Source organism: Balaenoptera musculus, chromosome 3 (genome assembly GCF_009873245.2).
Source record: "Balaenoptera musculus isolate JJ_BM4_2016_0621 chromosome 3, mBalMus1.pri.v3, whole genome shotgun sequence".
NCBI classification, from domain to species: domain Eukaryota; kingdom Metazoa; phylum Chordata; class Mammalia; order Artiodactyla; family Balaenopteridae; genus Balaenoptera; species Balaenoptera musculus.
Window position 1 is genome coordinate 105,312,263 of NC_045787.1, and position 20,361 is coordinate 105,332,623.

Sequence of the window (20,361 nt, forward strand, 5' to 3'; positions counted from 1 at the left end):
TCCTACCCCTTTATTTTCAATCTAGCTCACATTTTGATTTGGTACGTTTCTTGTAAAAAGCACCAAGCTGCATTGTAAAAGAATTTTTAAAAGTACATTTGCTTTTTAACAGAAATTTGAACTATTTCCAAACTGATATGTTTGGACTCTTGCCTGCCATTTTATATTATTTCATATTTACCATGCTATTGCCCCCTTCTCTCAATATTTCTTCGATCAGTCTAGTTTTCTCTGCCCTCCTCTCATCCCTAACTCATGTCTGGAAGTTGTAATCTTCTATTCTTCCAGTGGTAACCATGAAACAACTTCAACATACACTTTAATGAATATTTTTCTATTAATATCAAGAGGTATCTGTTTCAAAAGCTTCTGACCATAATGAGTACCTTGGTATGAGTTTTTTCTCTTCTCTCCCTGTGTCACCTGCCATGTTGATGTGGTAAAGAAATTTTGGTTTGTTATGTTTTTGTTTTTATGGACCACCAGCATCTATTTAAACCACATAATAAGGGTTACTGGTTTCTTGGCTTACCATTGCTTCACGTATACTACTACTTCCTCTTGAATTAACTTTAAAAAATATATTGGAATATAGTTTGGTAATCATTTCAGAGAGGGTACGTGGGTGATAAATATTCTAGAACACATTTCTGACAATGTCATATTTTTGTTTGCTTTATCACTAGATTGAATATAAAATTTTAGTTCAAAATTATTTTTCCTTAGAATGTTTTGAAAATACTGATGCTCCATTGTTTTCTTTTACCCAGTATTAAGGTTCATTTGTAGGAAATCTGGTTTTGCTCTCTTGGGAGCTTTAAGGATTTTCACTTGCTCTTATTGTTCTGAAACTCACTGTGATATTTCTTGTTAAAGATATTTTTTTTTCTTTTAGGAAACTTATTGCATAAATTTTAAAGTATATGCAAAAGTATTAAACTGAGTTATGGATTTAAAAAATTGTATAGTGTTTCTTATTTCTAGAATCTGAGGGTTCAAGGTCTACCTTCTTGATCTAATCCTGTCCCTAATGTTGATACCTTTATTTTGATTTATTTTAGTTGTCTGATTTGAATTACTTTTTTCAAGAAGGGCTTTTGTTGGATATACTGAGTGAGTTCTGCCATGTTTGATGATATATAGTACAGCTTTTATACTTGAAAGATAACTTGATGTATCTTAAAGTCTTGGATTACTTTTGCTTTCCCACCTTTGGCACTGAGAATCCCTGAGAGAACTTAACAAAAAGAAATTACAATGGGGACTTCCTTGGTGATGCAGTGGTTAAGAATCCGCCTGTCAATACAGGGAACATGGGTTCGATTCCTGGTCTGGGAAGATCCCACATGCCGTAGAGCAACTAAGTCTGTGCGCCACAACTACTGAAGCCCGCACGCCACAACTACTGAGCCCACGTGCTGCAACTACTGAAGCCTGCGTGCCTAGAGCCCATGCTCTGCAACAGAGAAGCCACCACAATGAGAAGCCCATGCACTGCAACGAAGAGTAGCTCCCACTGGTCGCAACTAGAAAAAGTCCGCATGCAGCAACAAAGACCCAACGCAACCAAAAAAAAAAAAAAACAAACAATGGATCTCATGCGTAAGAAGAAGTCAGAATTGTAACAGTGTCTTTCATACATGTTATTTCTACCCTTTCATACACTTTGAGAAACATATATTACTCTATAAACATGACTTAGGAGTCTAGGTTTAACTTGGTTTTCAGATCTTGTAAGAACAGTGTTTTCAGATCTTAGAAAAACAGTGTTTTTGAAAGAACCACTGAATAACCAAACCTCTAAGGTGATCTATTTTAACTTTAAGTGGATTTTGAATGAAATATCTATTAGATTAAAAGAAACTATGAAATCCAATTATAATCTGATGGGTTGTTGCAGACATTTAAAAATTAATTTAATATTACACACGTAATTCAGGAATTCACTCTTTAGTAAAAAGTTAAAATTGACACATAAAGTTGAATTCACTTCAGACCAGTAACCTCTAATATCAATAGTGTCCCTGGATTTAATTCTTTTTTTACGAATTGGCGTTTATATCCTTTTTCTCTTAAATTTTTGCCCACAAATTTTAGCATCCATCTGGATCTTGTCTGCGTTAATGGTATATTTTTTGTAATTCAAAATGTATAACTGAAACATATCTAAAAAGACCTGATTGCTACAAATCTTAGATTTATTTTCTTTCTTTTTTAAAAATTTTCCTGACAATGCAAACAAATGTTGGGAAATTTCTCTTGAGCATAAGATTTTCCAAGTTGCCACAGAAACCTAGTAATGATAGAAAAGATTAATAATATTTTACAGTTTGCATATTGTATAATGAACTTAATAGATTCTTTTTTTTTTTTTTTAGAAATTCACGTTCTTTTTATTTATTTATTTATTTATTTATGACTGTGTTGAGTCCTCGCCTCTGTGCGAGGGCCTTCTCCAGTTGCGGCAAGTGGGGACCACTCTTCATCGCGGTGCGCGGGCTTCTCACCATCGCGGCCTCTCCCGTTGCGGAGCACAGGCTCCAGACGCGCGGGCTCAGCAATTGTGGCTCACGGGCCCAGCTGCTCCGTGGCATGTGGGATCCTCCCAGACCAGGGCTCGAACCCGTGTCCCCTGCATTGGCAGGCAGATTCCCAACCACTGCGCCACCAGGGAAGCCCAATAGATTCTTTTAATTTTTAATCTATTTGGGTATTTGCAGAGAAAATAATACACCATATTTTTCCAGTTTGATAGCTAAAATTCAGATTTTTCTGGTTGCTGAATACAGTAAAATGATATAATTACCTTATATTCCTCTTGATTCGTGTTATATCATCAATTTTATTACTTTCAAATCATTTCTCTCTCCTAATAATATTCATTACACCAAATTTATTAAGTATTCACAATGCCTTAAGTCACACAAATCATATTTTGCTTTTGCATGCACAGATTGTAACTAAATATATGTTATCAATAGTGAGAACCTGGAGTGTAATTTGTTGTGGAAGAAAGCATGCTGGCCTTGGGGAAAAGCTTTTGTATTCCAATATGATGTTGCAATTTAAACACAAAAATAAAGAATTAATGGTTAAAAATAAATAAATAAGTAAATCTTTTCCTGTGTATTTACTGGCTTGCATATGTACCTACAGAAAACATACTGTATGATTTACAATTTTCTTTAAAATATGACACATTGTACATATTATTCTGTAACCAAATATTTAGAGTTATTTCTACTTCAGTACATACACATATCTATTTTATTCCTTTTAACTGCTCTGTAAGGTTTCATAGCATTGCCATGCCACATTTATTTAGCTGTCGTCCTGTGATGGGCATTTAGGTTGTTTCCTACTCTTTTTTTTTTTTGGTTGTTACTACAATCAAAATTTAGTGGACATCCTTATGTTTATTTTCCTATGGTAGATTCATTTTTAAAAACAACTTTACCGAGGTATTACTTACTGGCTATAAAATTTCCATTTTTAAGTGTACAGTTCAATGATTTTTAGCAAATTACGGAGTCTTACAATCATTGCCACAATCCAGTTTTAAAACGTTTCCATTTCCCAAAAGGATCCCCAGTGACCGTTTGCAGCCACTCTCCATTCTGATTCTTAGCACCAGGCAATCACTAATAGATTTATTTTAAGAAATACTATTATTATGTTATTTTTTCCCAAGTAAGAAATTATTAGTAACCTTCAAATGTTCCTCCAAAAATATCCACATTTTTCCAGGTACTGGAGGTTAAAAAGGGAGCACAGCAGATTCTTAATTAAAGAAGGGGAGCCACTTATTCTCAAGAAGGAGGAAGACTGTGTCGTGGGCTGCAGTGCCCCAGGTGACAACACTTTAGGGAATAAGTGCTGAGATACTGGATGGGGTGGTCATGACCAGCTTACACGGCGTGATACTTCAGTACACATCATAAAATCATAACATTTCAAATTCCTGAGGTCATCTTAGAGCCCCAGCCCTACCTCCTCCCGTTATAGATGAATTAACTGAGGTCCAAAAACATTAAAAAATATGGCTAAGTCACAGAGATACCCAGCCTGTAACAGAGTTCTGGAGATTACCTGCCTCATTACTCTCCTCATTCATGGAGTGATACAAAAGCGAGAATATTAACTCATACTTTTAATTTTGCTACATAAGTAAGTAGCACTGTTTCAAGGAGTTTTTCCACACTTCTAAATTTAATGTTTTAGATTTACAAGACAGAGAATTATGATAAACAAGAGGGCATATATTCTAGGACAGGCATAATCTCCACTGTATTATCCAGAACCTACTGTATTAGCATGGACCCTGAGATCGAAGAAATCTAGCTATATAGCACAGCCTTGAAACAGCTGGAAAATGGATGGCTTGCAGTTAGGATGATTTGGGAATAGCGCTGTAAATCTGTCTTGGAGGAGGAGTATTAAATAAGAAGACACCATCCCATAAAGCCTTACCTACACAGCCTTCTCCGTCAGGCCTTCGGGTCATCCCAGGCGGGCAGATGCACATGAAGGTGCCAATCAGATTCTTACACATCATGCCCCTAGATTCACAGTCATGTAGCCCTTCAGCACATTCATCCAGGTCTACAAAATATTTTTAACAGGAAAAACATAGAAGTAAGAAATTTTCAGGAACAGGCTATTGTTTAGAATTTTTAAGTCACCTTTTTGGTCTTCTGGCTCTTATTATGTAACAGAGAAAGGAGGAGCCCAGTCTTTTTCAACTGTTGGCTGTATTCTAGATTTATAAAATTTCAGCATTGGTCCTAAAGATAAGAAGTTCAGGAAAGGGCTACCTTTGCTTTAGTAAGAGCTCAAGAGTGTGACATCTTATTTTTGACTTGATTGGACAGACCATCAAGTATCTTGTTACCTAGTTATGGAAATCTACCAGCAATGTTGTCAGATACATTTCTGTAAAGCTCTAGAAGAAGAGAGCTGAGAGCTATAAACTCATTAAAATATATTTCCAGCATGGCAAATAAAGTGCTAACTACTCCCCTGTCTGTGGCCTTACCTTTGCACATCTTCTGGTCTTCCCTGAGGGCATAGCCAATCGGGCATGTGCATTCGTAGGACCCGAAGGTGTTCATGCAGCGGAAAGCACACAGCAGTGGGTTCTGGGCACACTCATTGATATCTGATCAAGAAAACAGGCAGGCATGTGCTCAGTCTAGAGTTCTAATTACTTGCTCAAATAAACACTGATGTATTTGCACCTAACTCATCCTCCAACGAATAACAACTATAAACTCTGAAAAAAATACAAAAACAACACCTCAAGTGGTTTTTAGTGGTGAGCTGAAAGTCAGCAAACAACAGGCAAAGAATAGGTTCTCAAGTTTCTTTTTCCTGTGGATAGCACCAGTCCTGACAGCAGCACCTGGCAGCTAAATCTTCAGTAGAACCTTTCTGAGCTTCTGTCCAGGAGGATTCAGGGGAAGGAGCCTTGGGGCAACCAAGGCCGCTGAAGAATGAGGAGGAATCCCGGAAATGACAGGACCAGAGGTGGAGAAATACCTTTTTCATTTTTTTGCCTCAACTCAGCCCAAGTTGCTGACTTAACCATGCATGTGTAGGCCAAAATCAAAGAAGCTAGCCACTAGGGTTTAAAGAGCAAATCTGAACCACTGTCTTCCATAGGCCTGATGGTCCGCTTTTATGTTTATCCAAGTTAACTGCCTGCTAAGACAAATGCATCAATATTCTTCAAAATAATATAACTGATTTCAGAAGACATCATTCACAATATCCAGGGTATAATCCAAAATTAACCAACATACTGAGGAACCAGGAAAATGTGACCCAATCTCAAGGGAAAAGATAAGCAACAGACGCCAACTCTGAGAGGACCAAGATACTGGAATTATCAGACAAGGGCTTTAAAGTAGCTTTTGTAACTATGCTCACTGAGATAAAGGAAAATATGTTTGTGATGAATATAATCATCAATAGAACGTCAGAATAGTATAAATAAAAGCTGAGACATGAAAAACCCTTTCTATATCAAGAAGAAATAAAACTAAAGAAAAGTATCACTTGCCTTCACAATTCATCATGGGCCCTGGCTCGAAGCCTTCATTGCAGTTGCATTCAAAACTCCCAATAACATTGGTGCACGTCCCATTTCCACAGGGATTGCCAATTGAACATTCATCGGTATCTGAAAAAGAAGAATAAGAAAGTGCCACAAAATCTGGAGAAGGTTTAGTTTTATAGGAGTATGCCCATGAATATCCACCTGGCCCTCACACATGTCCCAGATCTGTGCAGGGCACACATGACTCTTGCAACCCCCCTTGGCCTTGGCTGGCTGGCCTTTATGCAGGGCAGAGAATCCCGAGAGATCAAGTGTGCAATGATCTGAGCCCTCAGACAGCCATGGCTTGCCCTAAAAAAAAACACAAACGCAGGGAGGGATGTGGTGTTCTGCTACCAGAGCAGAAGTGGAAAGTCATAAAGTAAAATGGATCTCTTTCCCAGTTAGTGGTTTTGGCAATTGTAAATCTCTGGACACATCAGAGTTTGTATATTTGGTTGAAGGCAGAGGTTGGGCAACTCTCCCCATCTTCACATAAACCAGGTCTACTGGAAAATGTAGAATGGGAGAAGAAAGAGCAGTTACTGGCTACTTGTCCTGGCTTTGTAAATCCCACTGCCACCCAGGGTGCCTGAGAGACCTTTTGCTGAATATAAGAAAGAAAACAGAACTTTCAAAGTGTGAAATGTGGAGTCAGCACTTACCCACACAGCGTACTCCAGTGTAATCAAGGTTGTAACCCATTGGACATTCACAGCGAAAAGACCCATCTGTGTTGATACACTGACCATTTGAACAAATGCCAGGGCTCTCAAGACATTCATTGACATCTAAAATACAGAATCACCCATGAACTTTCTTACATAAAAAGATATGCCCAAACTGTATATATCTATTCAAAAGAGCCTTAGAAATTTTAAAACATATAAACATTTCTTTTATCAGAGAAATATATAATGTATTTCACATGTTACAACATAGTCTTATGATAAATATAGTGCATATGATAAATATATAATAAATATTGTATTTGTGCATTAAATGCAATATACTATGTTATACAGTAAAATCAGCATGATTATAAAATAAATGTACAAAAATATACTTATGTAAGACTATGAAAATAAAATACATCAAACCACACCTTCACGGGTATCATGAAGACTAGGAACAGTTCCATGGCCATAGGGACACAAATCCTGGAACGCCACTACAGAGAAAAACACAAATTACCCATTATCAAAGAGTCTCAACTATCAGAGAACTTAACTGATTATGGATAATACGTGAAATTAGGCTTACTTCTCCTCTACAAGGCTGTTTTTAGTAAGAGTCTTTTTATTTTTATAATTTATTGCAAAAGCAACGCTGAGCCTATTTAGAGAAGGTCACCTGAGCTTGTCCAGCTCCTCCCAGAGTGCCACCTATGGAGGGTGTCTGATTCTGTCCGCTTGCTCGTTTAATGTTGGTCAGCCAAAGAGTCTCTCTGCCCATTACACACAGAAGCTACCTCTGGCCTACAGACCAGGCCAGTTCCAAGCCTGCTGGAACAATCGTACCGTTCAGCCGTGCTAACTAGATCTGTGACGCTCTTGGTCTATTCCTGCAAATGGCTATTGTGCTGACTCAGCTTCTCAGAACTTCACATAAGAGCCTGGGAGCCACAGCGCGTGATACAATACCCATGTGGGACTCCCGCAGCAATCTGGAATATAATTTTCATCCCCTCCTTGGATCTCTTGCCCTGCACCTCTCAAATTCATTCCTTTCAAAACAAGTAACACTAGCCTTGGGGGGAGAAATGAAATAACGTGGTAACTCCCTGCATGTACACATGTTGAATACAAAAGTTGAAAGAAGTTCCTGAGACTAGGCTGCTCACTGAACCATTAAAGTTTATAAGTGAGGGGATAGTTTCATCCTCAAAATATTCATAAATTACATAGTCCAACTGGGTTCTGCCAGACAGTCCCAAACTAGTGCAAAGTGGCATTTTATGTAGTTGTTGCTCTTACCTTCATCATCTTTGGGGCACAGCTCACAGGGGTCCCCCCAGCCCTCTCCTGGCATCTTACTACAGCAGCATTTCGCCTTTGTGGTATTGAAAGCTTTGGGTACGGAACACTTTCCATTTTCAAAGTTTGTGAAACAGAAGCTCTGGCGAGTATCTAATCAAGAAAGCAAACATCACAGACCTCCTTACTGGTCATTTTAAAAGATGGAATAATTTGTACATAACTCTGTTTCCGACAGACCATTTCTCATGGGCTGAACATGTGATGCAGGTTAGATGAGCAGTTAAAAGATAGGTCTGGAAATCCTCAATTGCTGATATCACTTGCCAGTTTAAACTGACCGCTCTGTAAAATTGTATTTAATTATTTAAAATATTTACAATATTTTAATAATGTGCTTAGGAAATTTGAGAAATCATGCTCAATATTAAAATGATTTCCATGTCTTTTTTTTCCCCACTGTTACATTATAGCCTAACAAAATCAATCTAGGTAATTTTCAGTAAGTTACATCATATCAGAAGCAACTCCTCACCAATGTACAAAAAAATCTATGCCAACCACAGAATGAAAATGATGAAACAAGGTAACAATTTTTCTTTTAGTATGAAGATTTTTTAAAATGTAGAAACAGAGCCAATAATTCAAAGTACCTTAAAAATTGTCCAGTGCATATACATCTGAGACCTGCATTTTAAACTTACAGATGATGTATTTGCCAGAGACATATATTTTTAGTGACAAACACTGAATCATGGCTTACTGTCTAGCTCTGAAGTCTAAGGGCCAATTATGACAGAGAAGCCGTTTCAAAACTTACCGAAGCATCTCCGTCCATTATCAGACAACACAAAACCAGGGGGACAGATGCACTGGAAGCCCCCGGGAGTATTGGTGCAGGAACCAAAAAGGCAGATGTTGGGATCTTCATCACATTCATTTATATCTGCAGAAGAGCAGGATAATTTATTGATTTAATCAAATCAAAACACTGTTCAATATCTGAAAATAAATAATTTGTCCACACTCTTAACAGTTCACTAGCCATTGGATATTTAATATGAAACAATACATTGCATTATGTATACGTTTAACTTATCTTTAAAAAATAAAGTGTTACTGCTTCAAAAGTCAAAGATTACATCCAGTTTCAATCAACCATATGCCCCAGACTCCCAAGTCGGTCTCCAGCTCTCCAGACTTGACCCCTGGGGGTGTTTTTACATCCACCTGCCTACCTGACAGGACCACTTCAATGTCTCACAGGCATCGCATCCTCAGCAATGGTCCCCTTCTATGATGCCCCTCTCAGCAATCCACACTGGGGACCTGGAATCACATTTATTCCTCTCCCTGACCTTTCAACTTTCACATGCAAGCAGCATGTGGCCTGTAATTCCTACCTCCTCTCTACATTCAAACTCAACATCATTTGCCGCCTGGATTATCGCAGATCTCCCAGCTGGACTGCTGCATCTCCTTCTCTCCTCTTCACACTGTCACCAGGGCTGGTTCTCTAAAACACACACCTACTTGAAAAGCTGTGCCTGTGGAACTAGGGGAACTCAGACATGTGTTGAGAATTTTATCGTTTCCACCTGACCCCAGAATGGTTCCTTAAAACATACAAGGATTCCTTAACAGTGATGTTTGGCCTTTTTTCATTGGAAGCGCTTACTTAATGGGTTATTTTAACTCAATGAATAAACATTACACAATTTCAGGCACATTAGAACATAAGCTCCATGAGGACGTGATGTGTCTGTCTGTCTGGATCACTGCTGCACCCTCAGCTTAGTCCAGCACAGTGTCTGGCACATTCTACATTCTCAATCTATATTTGCAGAATTTTAATGAGTGAGTCGTACCACATCGTTTCTAAAGCCACCTGCAGTGCCCCATACTGCCTGCAGGACTGAGTGCAATCTTCTGAGCTGGCCAGTCGATGCCCCTTACCACGTCTGTGCTGCCTCTCTTTTCAAAATGCCTCTCTGTTCCATTTCCTTCTTTGATTAGTAAATTTCTATCCCACATTTCAGAGACACCTCAAATGTCACCAGTCCTTTGTGACAGGCTTCCAGACATGCCATCCTCTCACCACCACCATCGTTATTCACAGCCTCCTACTGTGATCCCACAACCTGAACAGACCCCAGTACAGTGTCTGTCACGCTGAATTGTAAGGATATCTTTACAAAGTGGGGTTTCTTACGAAATACGTCTTTTCTCTTAGGCAGTAAGTTACCTGTAGGAAAAAACTTCCTTTTTGTATTTCCAGCACCTAAAAGATGCTGTGTCCACTGTAATGTCCACTGAATGTCAGGATGGATTCATGTGTGTGTGTGTGTGAGTGTACATATAGTCACGTTAGGAAGCATTTCATCTAGGAAAATTGGTAGAAGAGATTCTATTGATAGGATGAAGGAAATATTCTTACAGTGAAGTAAGTTAGTTAAAAACCCATTCTTAAGACATGTGAAACAGTGATGTTGTTTATCAGTGGATAAAGAAATACTCCTGAGGTTTAAAAAAATGTAAGTGAATCACAGATTTTTTTCACTAAGAAGAAAGGTAGCTAAGTCTTTCTGATACAAAGAGGCATATGCATTTCTATTTCCTCCTTATGGCTGACACACTGCTGCTATCTTTGCTCCATAAAGAGATGAATCACAGGGATGTTGAAGAATTGAGATTAAATATAAACAAAGAAAATGAAAGAAAGGATCTTAAACTTTTCAAGAAAGTTTTTGCTAAGATGCTTCTAGTATTATTATCGATTATTTTTAAGTATTAAAAACACTAGACAATCTTACAAGGAACTATACAAATCAGACAAAAAAGGGACAAGTTATAAACACCAAATTGGAATGACTAGGGATACCTGTTATTTGTAATTATATGGTCTGAAAAGAAATTAAATTTAACTAAGTGAACTGTTTCCTTCAGTTCCATCTGTGTAAGTCCCTTAAGTGTGAACAGTAGAGCTACTTAGAATTTTTTTACGAAACTGGGTAACTCAAAGGCAAAAAAACTCTTAACAATCATTTCACGTTAGAAGAACCACACTAAGATGCTGGTGCTTCTGAATTTCAACAAACCTGTTAAAACTGATTTGTACAAAAGTGAAATAAAGTAACTGTAAAAAGGTCGGTCTTCATCATGTCCACCAGGCAATTCTGGGACCCACTTTTCATGTGGTTACAGTGTTCTTGTACACTGGGAGAGTTTCCACAGAAAAACATCTGTTCTGACAAATGGAGTAATATTTTCTGTTTTGACATGTGGCCCTCCCAGGGAAAAAAATGTTTCAACAGCGTTGTCAAGACTTTCTGCTTCACATTTCTAGGACTCCAGACACCTTTAATAGCTGTTTTAAAATTGGTTGCCAAAGATTACAATTTTTGTAGACACTCTTTAAATTCAGTAGAAAGTCTCTGTTGACATTTGGAAAAAAGCTTAGAATGCACTGAAAATTCTTTGACTAGTATAAGATTTCTGTTAATGAAAAATCCCACACCCTTAAATTCTTTATTCCCACCACTCCACCTTCAAATCATTTCCGATGGTTCAATAAAACAGATGTAGGCAGCTATATGTTTAATTCCTAGGGTCAGCATGCTTACAGTGGTTTGGAGTTAATATATTTCCACAGAGTCTATACCAGGTCTTATTATACTAAACAGCTCACGGACTCAAAATAAACGTTACCCTTACCGATGCAATTCTCGCTTTTTACTTCATACCCTGGGGGACAGATGCATCTGAAGGATCCCTCCAAATTCTGACAGGTGCCAGGAGAGCAAGAGCCAGGAAGGGCAACACACTCATTAGTATCTTTAAAGAGAAACAAGAAAAAAATGATTTAAAGACGAGACGATTGTTGCCAAAGGATATTAACATGAACTCAACTCAGGCCCTCTGATCTGCCACGTCACTATGGGCAAATATGCCCTCAGAGACTTTTGACATATTGTGTATTACTCATTTGGCAAGAGGCTAATTTTCCTTTGTCTACGTTTATTGAGACACGGATAGCCTGAAGCTCTATCCCAATAAAAACACTGCATACGAGTCATTCCCAACTGTTTGAGTAAACCGTTTACCAAAATTTCCCATGAAATTTATCTTGGTCATGTAATCAGATGGCCAAATGAAATGCAAATGTGTCCCTAAGTTGGTGGGTGGGGGGGAAATCACATCATTATTTTACAAAACAAAACAACATAAAGACTGTTTATTATGTACATACTTACCTATACAGTTCTTGCCATCTGGAGTAAGTTCATAGCCTTCATTACATAAACACTTGAAGGAGCCAATTTCATTAAAACACCGTCCATTTCTGCACACCTGACCAAAAAAGGAACTGCACTCATCTACGTCTGTAAGCAAACAGGAGTTAGCTTTTCAGAGAGAGCTCTTAACACATATTCTGTCACAAGTTGCAACTTAAAAACATATTCATTGGTAGATATTTACAAAACCCTACATTACAATTCCTCATCAACACAGAGAAAAATGGCTCATATCATAAGGATCAGGTGACTAATAAGGTCACACAGATCTCTCCTGTAGGCTTAAGGTGAAGCTTTCCATGCTTTCCAATTGAAAAATAGTTCTCATCCTGGAGGTAAGAGTATACACAGATTTAACTGGACCGCCCAGTTTGCAGGTAACTTTACCTGGAGGTAAGCTGACTATATTCAAAGGACAAATAACGAAGCACATCAAAAATACAGAAAAATCAATTCTATGAAAAACACTCTAGAATTGCTGACACGTTTTTCTGTCAACTTGAAAAAAAAGTTCTTAAGTGGTAGGTTTTCAGTTAAACTTAGGGTTGATCCCGTTTGAGTAATTTTTTAGTTTGTTTGCAGATTAGACTTTGATCAGAGCCATATTTGTATTTTTCATTCTCCCTGGCTGTACAAAGGGTCTGGGAAACTACAGACAAGAAGGTGGTTCAATAAAATGTCTAGTTAGCTCTAAATTTTTTCACCAGAATTTTATAAAATAAAGAAAGCTGAGAGGAATATATATTGGATTAAATTAGGAGGTGGGTTTGAGCTGTGATGGTTCCATTAAGGTAGAAGGCCTGAGTTACTTTCACATACCTTACAGGATAATGTGAATTAAGAGACGTTATGTAGTAAAGCACCAGTATAGTGTCTGGCACATGGTAAATGAAATATTGTCAGTGTTTGTTGTCATATCTTTTACTATCTTCTCCACCAACTACAGGACCCCCTCCTCCTCCTCCAGTCACTTTCAATTTTTATTTCAATCACTGTCTGTTAGAGGCAAAGGCTAAAATTCTGTGCCATGTAGAGAAGACAGTTTTATTTTCCACTGAAAGTTTACAGTTGTTCACAGAGATTAAATAGGTTTCTGAGGGCTGATTTGGAAACCTAGACACCACACACTCTTTCTGTGGGAAAAGGCATCCCTTGCTTCAAAAGCTGACAGAAAATAAAATTTCAAAACACGACGTTTTTCAGTTGTAGATTGTCAGTGTTTGAATGTAAATCAAGAATAGATTTTATGAAATACTTGTAATAACACTGAAACCATAACAGGTCTAACTTTGATCCCATCTAAGGGGTAAAAATAACCCCAAACCATAAATCAGTCCCAATATATTTACTATAATCTGCATGGCCTTTTCCCTTGAATTGACTGGTTGATTGACATAGTATTCAACCCAGCAGATTGTCTTGTGATTATTTAAGCCAAGAGTGTGACTTTAGTTAACCAGAAATTAGTTAATGATATTACATATCTTTTGGCACACATACTCAATTTGAATAATAAAAATATTTATTCTTTGGCTTTATTCTGTGTTTCAGGATATTGTGTAGAAATGAAAGAGAAGCAATAAAGGACTGAGTACTTACCCAGGCAATCATTATTATGAGTGAGTTCAAAGCCTGGGTAGCAGAGACAGTTATAGGATCCAACGGTGTTTTTACAAGTTCCATTTCCACATGGATGCCGCTCACATTCATCAACATCTACAAAGAAACATTGGCTCAAAGGAATTCAATTTTTTACTAGAAAAACGTAGCCTATTAAACATTTAGATTTTTTTAAACTACTGGCTTACTTAGATTTTCCTCATTCAATACTAAGAACCCACATTTATTTAAGGAAAGTAAGTATGAGGTAGAGCTAACTCAGAAGTAGAAAATTATAGGAAAAAGTGCCACTTAATGACTTACAGGAACATATACGACACAGAAAAGAACTGGACTAATAAGCAAGCAACTATCTCCTTAGTGAGAGGTTTTAATGAATAGGTTCACTTGTCAAATGTAAGGAAATCAATCTTTTGAAACACTAGAACAATTTGTTCTATTAAGCATTATAAATGCTCCCCCAGAAATGTTCATATCTTAATTTGATCAGCACAACAAAGGTAAACTTTAATTTCCTAAATTTTATGAATCAGTGGAATCTAAATTGAAAAAGTCTATTAGAGTTCAATTATTATTAGCCTTTGAAAAAATGGAATTAATATTTAGAAAGGTCATGGTATATAACAGAGGAGACACTAGACTATGAATTCCAGGATGCTGAAAAAAAAAAGAGGGTATTACTGTTCCTTAGGAAGGAAGCTTTGTTTAAGAGAGGTATTACCAAGGAGTCTAGCTGACTTTCATCATGGATGAATTGTTAGGATCAAGGACAGATTTTCACCATATGAATTTCTGAACCATAAATCTCAGGGTGTTTTTTAGCAAATCATATCCTCCCTCTCAGAGAGAACAGCCAGGAGAAGCATATATAAGCAAGCAATCTCAGAAAGTTCATGCAAATAGGGCCGCATCCTCCGTGTGTCCTTTGCACAAGCATTCCCTGGAGAATTTTTCCTAGGACGATGGGAAATGTCTGCAGGGGAGCTCTTAGGAGGCACTGGAAGAATGGAGACGTTCTCCAGGTGGTCCTCATGTATGGATATGCCATAAAGGAAACTAGTTCTGCCGTTCTGCTGTACTGAAATCTGACCTTACGATTCACAAAGATAGTATCTTAAATACCAAAAGAGTAGATGCACAACTTTAGCTTTTTCTAAACTGAGAACATGATAATTATAAATAGCCAACTTTTAAATTTAATTTTCCTCCTGCAAGCGCAAAGTGCTTCAGTGGAGATGAGCCAGTGGCTGACATCAGATTTAAGGAGTTTAAGCTGAGTTCCAAGGTGTCCAGCCCATCTGCTTTTGAAATCTTATTAATCATCAGCTCAGCAAGTACTTACTGAACACAATTATTGCTTAACTAACTGTACATTAGCTACTGGGGCTTTTCAAAGTTCTGCTATCTTTGCTTCTAAAAATTGTTTTTAAGAGTTGAAAAGCAAAACAAGCAGATAAATCTCATGTATTCAATGATTCGGGTGAAAGAAGCATATGTACGTATGTGTGTGTTTATATATTCATTTCAAAACTGTCACTCTGCTACTACTCCCTTGTATTCTTGCATTCCAAAAGGCTTTCTTGAGTGGGAAGCCAAAAGGCTTTCTTGAGAGGGGGGTAAATGGGCAGCTGGTACCGTGGTGATCTCAACGTAACCCTGAGTGTCCCAGAGCTCAGGTTAATAAGCATGTGAAAGTCACCTGGGGAAAAAGGTTGTAAACACTGAACCCAAGAACATATTGTGGTGTGTCCTGCTTGCAAATTTTACATTGAATAAAACCATAAACAGTTTCACAGAACTCATTTTTTGTAAGACTGTTTCTGACAGAGACTTGGTAGTTACTTGTGGCGAGTGACCAAACTGTAATCTCTTCTGGAGTCTCAGCTCCACGTCACCCCCTGAAATTAATGTCCTCCTTCTTACCCATGCACATCGTCTGGTCCTGAGAAGCCTTAAAGCCGTTGTGGCAGATACACTGGTAACTTCCTTGTAAATCCACACACAGGCCATGACTGCAAACATTAGGAATTTCTAAACATTCGTTGCGATCTAGCACAAAAAATAAAACACATGTTATACATATCTGATCTTTATTAAGATTCCTTCATTTTTTTCCACAGGCGCTGTTTCTATAATCTGCTATTAATTATTACAGACAGTCTGAAAGTGAACCATAACAACAGCTGAATCAAAATAAGCAAGGGTTTAAAAGTATCCAAACCTTTTCAAAAAATTTTAAATCATGCAATTTTTACATGCTGATTGGTATCTCAAGGACATTATTTTATTTTAGGTCCAATTCCAGGAAAATCCATTGAGAGACCTCTTCTTTTCCTAACAAAAGAATCTAAAAGATATGGTAAAATAGGTTCAATATGAATGAATAGATTTACTTAGAAAATCTTTTCAAAATTATCTTTTTTCTCTTTTTTTAATTGGAGTATAATTGTTTTACAGTGTTGTGTTAGTTTCTGCTGTACAGCAAAGTGAATCAGCCACATGTATACATATATCCCCTCTTCCTTGGATTTCCTTCCCATTTAGATCACCACAGAGCATTGAGTAGAGTTCCCTGTGCTATACAGTCTGTTCTCATTACTTATCTATTTTGTACATAGTAGTGTATATATGTCAATCCCAATCTCCCAATCCATCCTACCCTCCCTTCCCCCCTTGGTATCCATACATTTGGTCTCTATGTCTGTGTCTCTATTTCTACTTTGCAAATAGGTTCATCGATACCATTTTCTAGATTCCACATACATGTCCTAATAAAAATAACCAAGAGATCACTGAAAAACTCAAAGAGGAAATCAAAAAATACCTAGAAACAAATGACAATGAAAACACGATGACCCAAAACCTATGGGAGGCAGCAAAAGCAGTTCTAAGAGGGAAGTTTATAGCAATACAATCTTACCTCAAGAAACAAGAAAAATCTCAAATAAACAACCTAACCTTACACCTAAAGCAACTAGAAAAAGAAGGACAAACAAAACCCAAAGTTAGTAGAAGGAAAGAAATAATAAAGATCAAAGCAGAAATAAATGAAATAGAAATGAAGAAAACAATAGCAAAGATTAATGAAACTAAAAACTGGTTCTTTGAGAAGATAAAATTGATAAACCTTTAGCCAGACTCATTGAGAAAAAAAGGGAGAGGACTCAAATCAATAAAATTGGAAATGAAAAAGAAGAAGTTACAACTGACACAGCAGAAATACAAAGGATCATGAGAGAATACTACAAGCAACTCTATGCCAATAAAATGGACAACCTGGAAGAAATGGACAAATTCTTAGAAAGGTACAACCTTCCAAGATTGAACCAGGAAGAAACAGAACATATGAGCAGACCAATCACAAGCACTGAAATTGAAACTGTGATTAAAAATCTTCCAACAAACAAAAGCCCAGGACCAGATGGCGTCACAGGCGAATTCTATCAAACATTTAGAGAAGAGCTAACACCTATCCTTCTCAAACTCTTCCAAAATATAGCAGAGGGAGAAACACTCCCAAATTCATTCTATGAGGCCACCATCACCCTGATACCAAAACCAGACAAAGAAAATACCTTTTTTGATAGGAAAGCATGGACAGTTTTTAGTGCAGGAAGTATAAAGAACATTGTGCTCAGTGTCAAAGAACGAGTCATTCTCTTTCTTACCTACACAGGCTCCGTTGGGTGAAAGTTTGAAACCTGCAGCGCACTCGCAGCGGTAGCTGCCAGGACTGTTGATGCAGTCGGCATTTCGCTGGCAGAGGTTATCACCGTTGCTGCACTCATCAATATCTGAAAGAGCAACAATTCCGTTTTTAAAACTTCGTTATTGCATCAGTATTATATTCACTTAACCAATTTGGTGATCAACTCCCAAATGTTGTAGAAGAAACAGTAAAAATCAGAAAACTGTCTAAAAACCAGTTATGTCTGCCAAACTTTTTTGGATAAGGTCACACATCATTCAGATTACCTTCACAGACCAGGAGCAGGTCATTGTAGCTGAATCCCGTAGGGCATTCACAGCGGAAACTGCCAATCTGGTTAATACACACACCATTTGCACAAATGCCTGGAATCTCTTTACATTCATCAATGTCTGCAATTGAACAGATGTGATCAAATATACAGGGTTCTCCTTAATGTATTCACTGTAAAACCTTGAATAATACTATGTGTACACTGGAGTGAAAACACACACTCAGTGTCACAAAAATCAATTCTATACCAGTATGAATGATTTTGTGGTTTATGAAAGCATATAGATCATAAGATATTATATCCTTTGAACAGTGATGAAAAAAAAATGAAGTAGCTGATCAAATATACCAAGTGATATTAGTGTCAATTTAGCAAATGAACTTCCTAGGGAATCAAGCTTCCTCTTAAGTTACATGTCAGGCTCCCCAAATTGCTATCAGTCATCTGATAAAGCCAGCTATATTTTTTTAATTTTGTGTCCTTTGTTATACATGCACTGATAATGGACACTTAAAATTATATTGTTTATTTAATCTTTGTGGAAGAAAGTAGATTGTGCAACAGGAAGTACATTCAGGAGGAAGTGATTTATATAATTAATAATTCTGCAAATTCATAAGTAGATTGGGAGAAAGGAATACTGTAAAAATACACCCAAAACTTAAACGTATACTTATGAAAACAGACGGTAAAGGTTAAAATAAAGTGGATTATTTAGAGTCATGTAATACAATATTCATGAAGAGGAAAACTAAAGTTTCAGCTTGATATGTACGAAATCTTGAGATAGTCACATAACTATCATAACTCAATCACCAGATTATGCTGATGGACTAATCCCACTGTTAACACTTGGTTAGAGGCTGTAAACATGTTATTTCTTTCTTGTCTAACTATATTAGATCCAAATACAGATTATTATCTTTTATGGTACTTTAGACTTTAAAAACACTGAACAAATTTTTACAAAATGCTACGTGTATGTATTAACATAAACATAATTTAGAAAAAACTCACCAACAGCTTTTCCAGTGTGAATGTCAAAGGTGAATCCAGGAATATTTCCACATATGGTTTTAAAGTCAGCTTTAAAATATAAACAAAGCAAATGCGCTCTTAAAATTCTCAAACTCCTTCAAAATAACATTTTACATAGTATAACTTTTACTGACAGATATATTTTATATTATTCACAATGAGACATTTTAATTTCAATTATATTTATTTGATAACAATGCCAGCTTCTGCAAGGAGTGAATCTAGGCATACTTTATCATTATTATTATTGCTATTCTTATTATTATCATCATTAACTTTTTACTGCTCTGATATTAGAAGTAAATCATTATAAGATTCAAAATATCTACTTTAGGCATTTAAATTCTTTTTATTTGGATATGGAGGGCTTTAAAAATGATCCGATTTAGGTAGATTGAAAAACCAGGTTAGTGTACAAATTTAAAAAGGGATTAGAATTGCAAAAAGGCATAGGCAGGCAAAAATAATTTTGTAGTGGTGAAACATGTTAACAGTGAGTAATGAATGAGACATGAATTTTGTCTTTTTTTAACATAAATGTCTATTTGTTGGAATGTGAAATTTGAGGCATCGAAAACAATGCATTGTGGAATAAAATAGAGACTATGAGAGTCACTCCACATAATTCACCAAACTAATAGTCTAATTTTTAAGAAGCATATTTCTTCTAATGCCCACTGCTACACACATGAATAAAACTCTTGAAAACAGTATCAAGTAAAAACATACTGCAGACTATACTCCAAGTGCTATCTGGGGAGGGACTTTGTCTACTTCATCCACCAATATTCACCAAGCATCCAGAACATATAGAGAGGCACATCACAGGTGCTCAATTTAATGGCTTCTAACTGCGTGGCAATATGCGAATTGTAATTTGTATACATCATCTCATTTAATCATCACTATAGGGACTTCGCTGGTGGTGCAGTGGTTAAGACTCCATGCTCCCAGTGCGGGGGGCCGGGGTTCGATCCCTGGTCAGGGAGCTAGATCCCACATGCATGCGGCAACTAACAGTTAGTATGCCACAACTAAGGAGCCTGCCTGCTGCAACTAAGACCCAGCGCAACCAAAAATAAATAAATAAATGATAGTCCTTATAACCATATCAATTAGTCACTGTCATCACTGATTTATTATCCTTATTTAGCATATGAGGAATCAGTTTCAGAAAGGATAAATAATCATGGCAGAGCTGTGATTTAAATACAGATCAGTCTATCAAACCTAAGCCCTTTACTTCCTCTCACCTAAAAAAGTAATATTTAATTCCCCAAACCAATGATTTTCAATTTCTAACTGGTGAAGTTTTCAAATTACAGAATTATAAAAATGTTCCTATTTGTTTT

At 37.0% G+C, this 20,361-nt stretch overlaps 1 protein-coding gene across 1 annotated transcript in view; it reads right to left on the reverse strand.

Moving 5' to 3' along the window:
- The window catches only part of FBN2 (fibrillin 2), a 223,821-nt gene that overhangs the window by 17,906 nt on the left and 185,554 nt on the right, over window positions 1-20,361 (reverse strand). Inside the window, 14 exon segments of the mRNA XM_036848958.1 lie at window positions 4,471-4,602; window positions 5,036-5,158; window positions 6,062-6,181; window positions 6,763-6,888; window positions 7,203-7,268; window positions 8,074-8,226; window positions 8,894-9,019; window positions 11,788-11,907; window positions 12,327-12,455; window positions 13,968-14,084; window positions 15,912-16,037; window positions 17,657-17,782; window positions 17,964-18,089; window positions 18,989-19,057. Coding sequence (XP_036704853.1) covers window positions 4,471-4,602; window positions 5,036-5,158; window positions 6,062-6,181; window positions 6,763-6,888; window positions 7,203-7,268; window positions 8,074-8,226; window positions 8,894-9,019; window positions 11,788-11,907; window positions 12,327-12,455; window positions 13,968-14,084; window positions 15,912-16,037; window positions 17,657-17,782; window positions 17,964-18,089; window positions 18,989-19,057 — 1,659 coding nt within the window.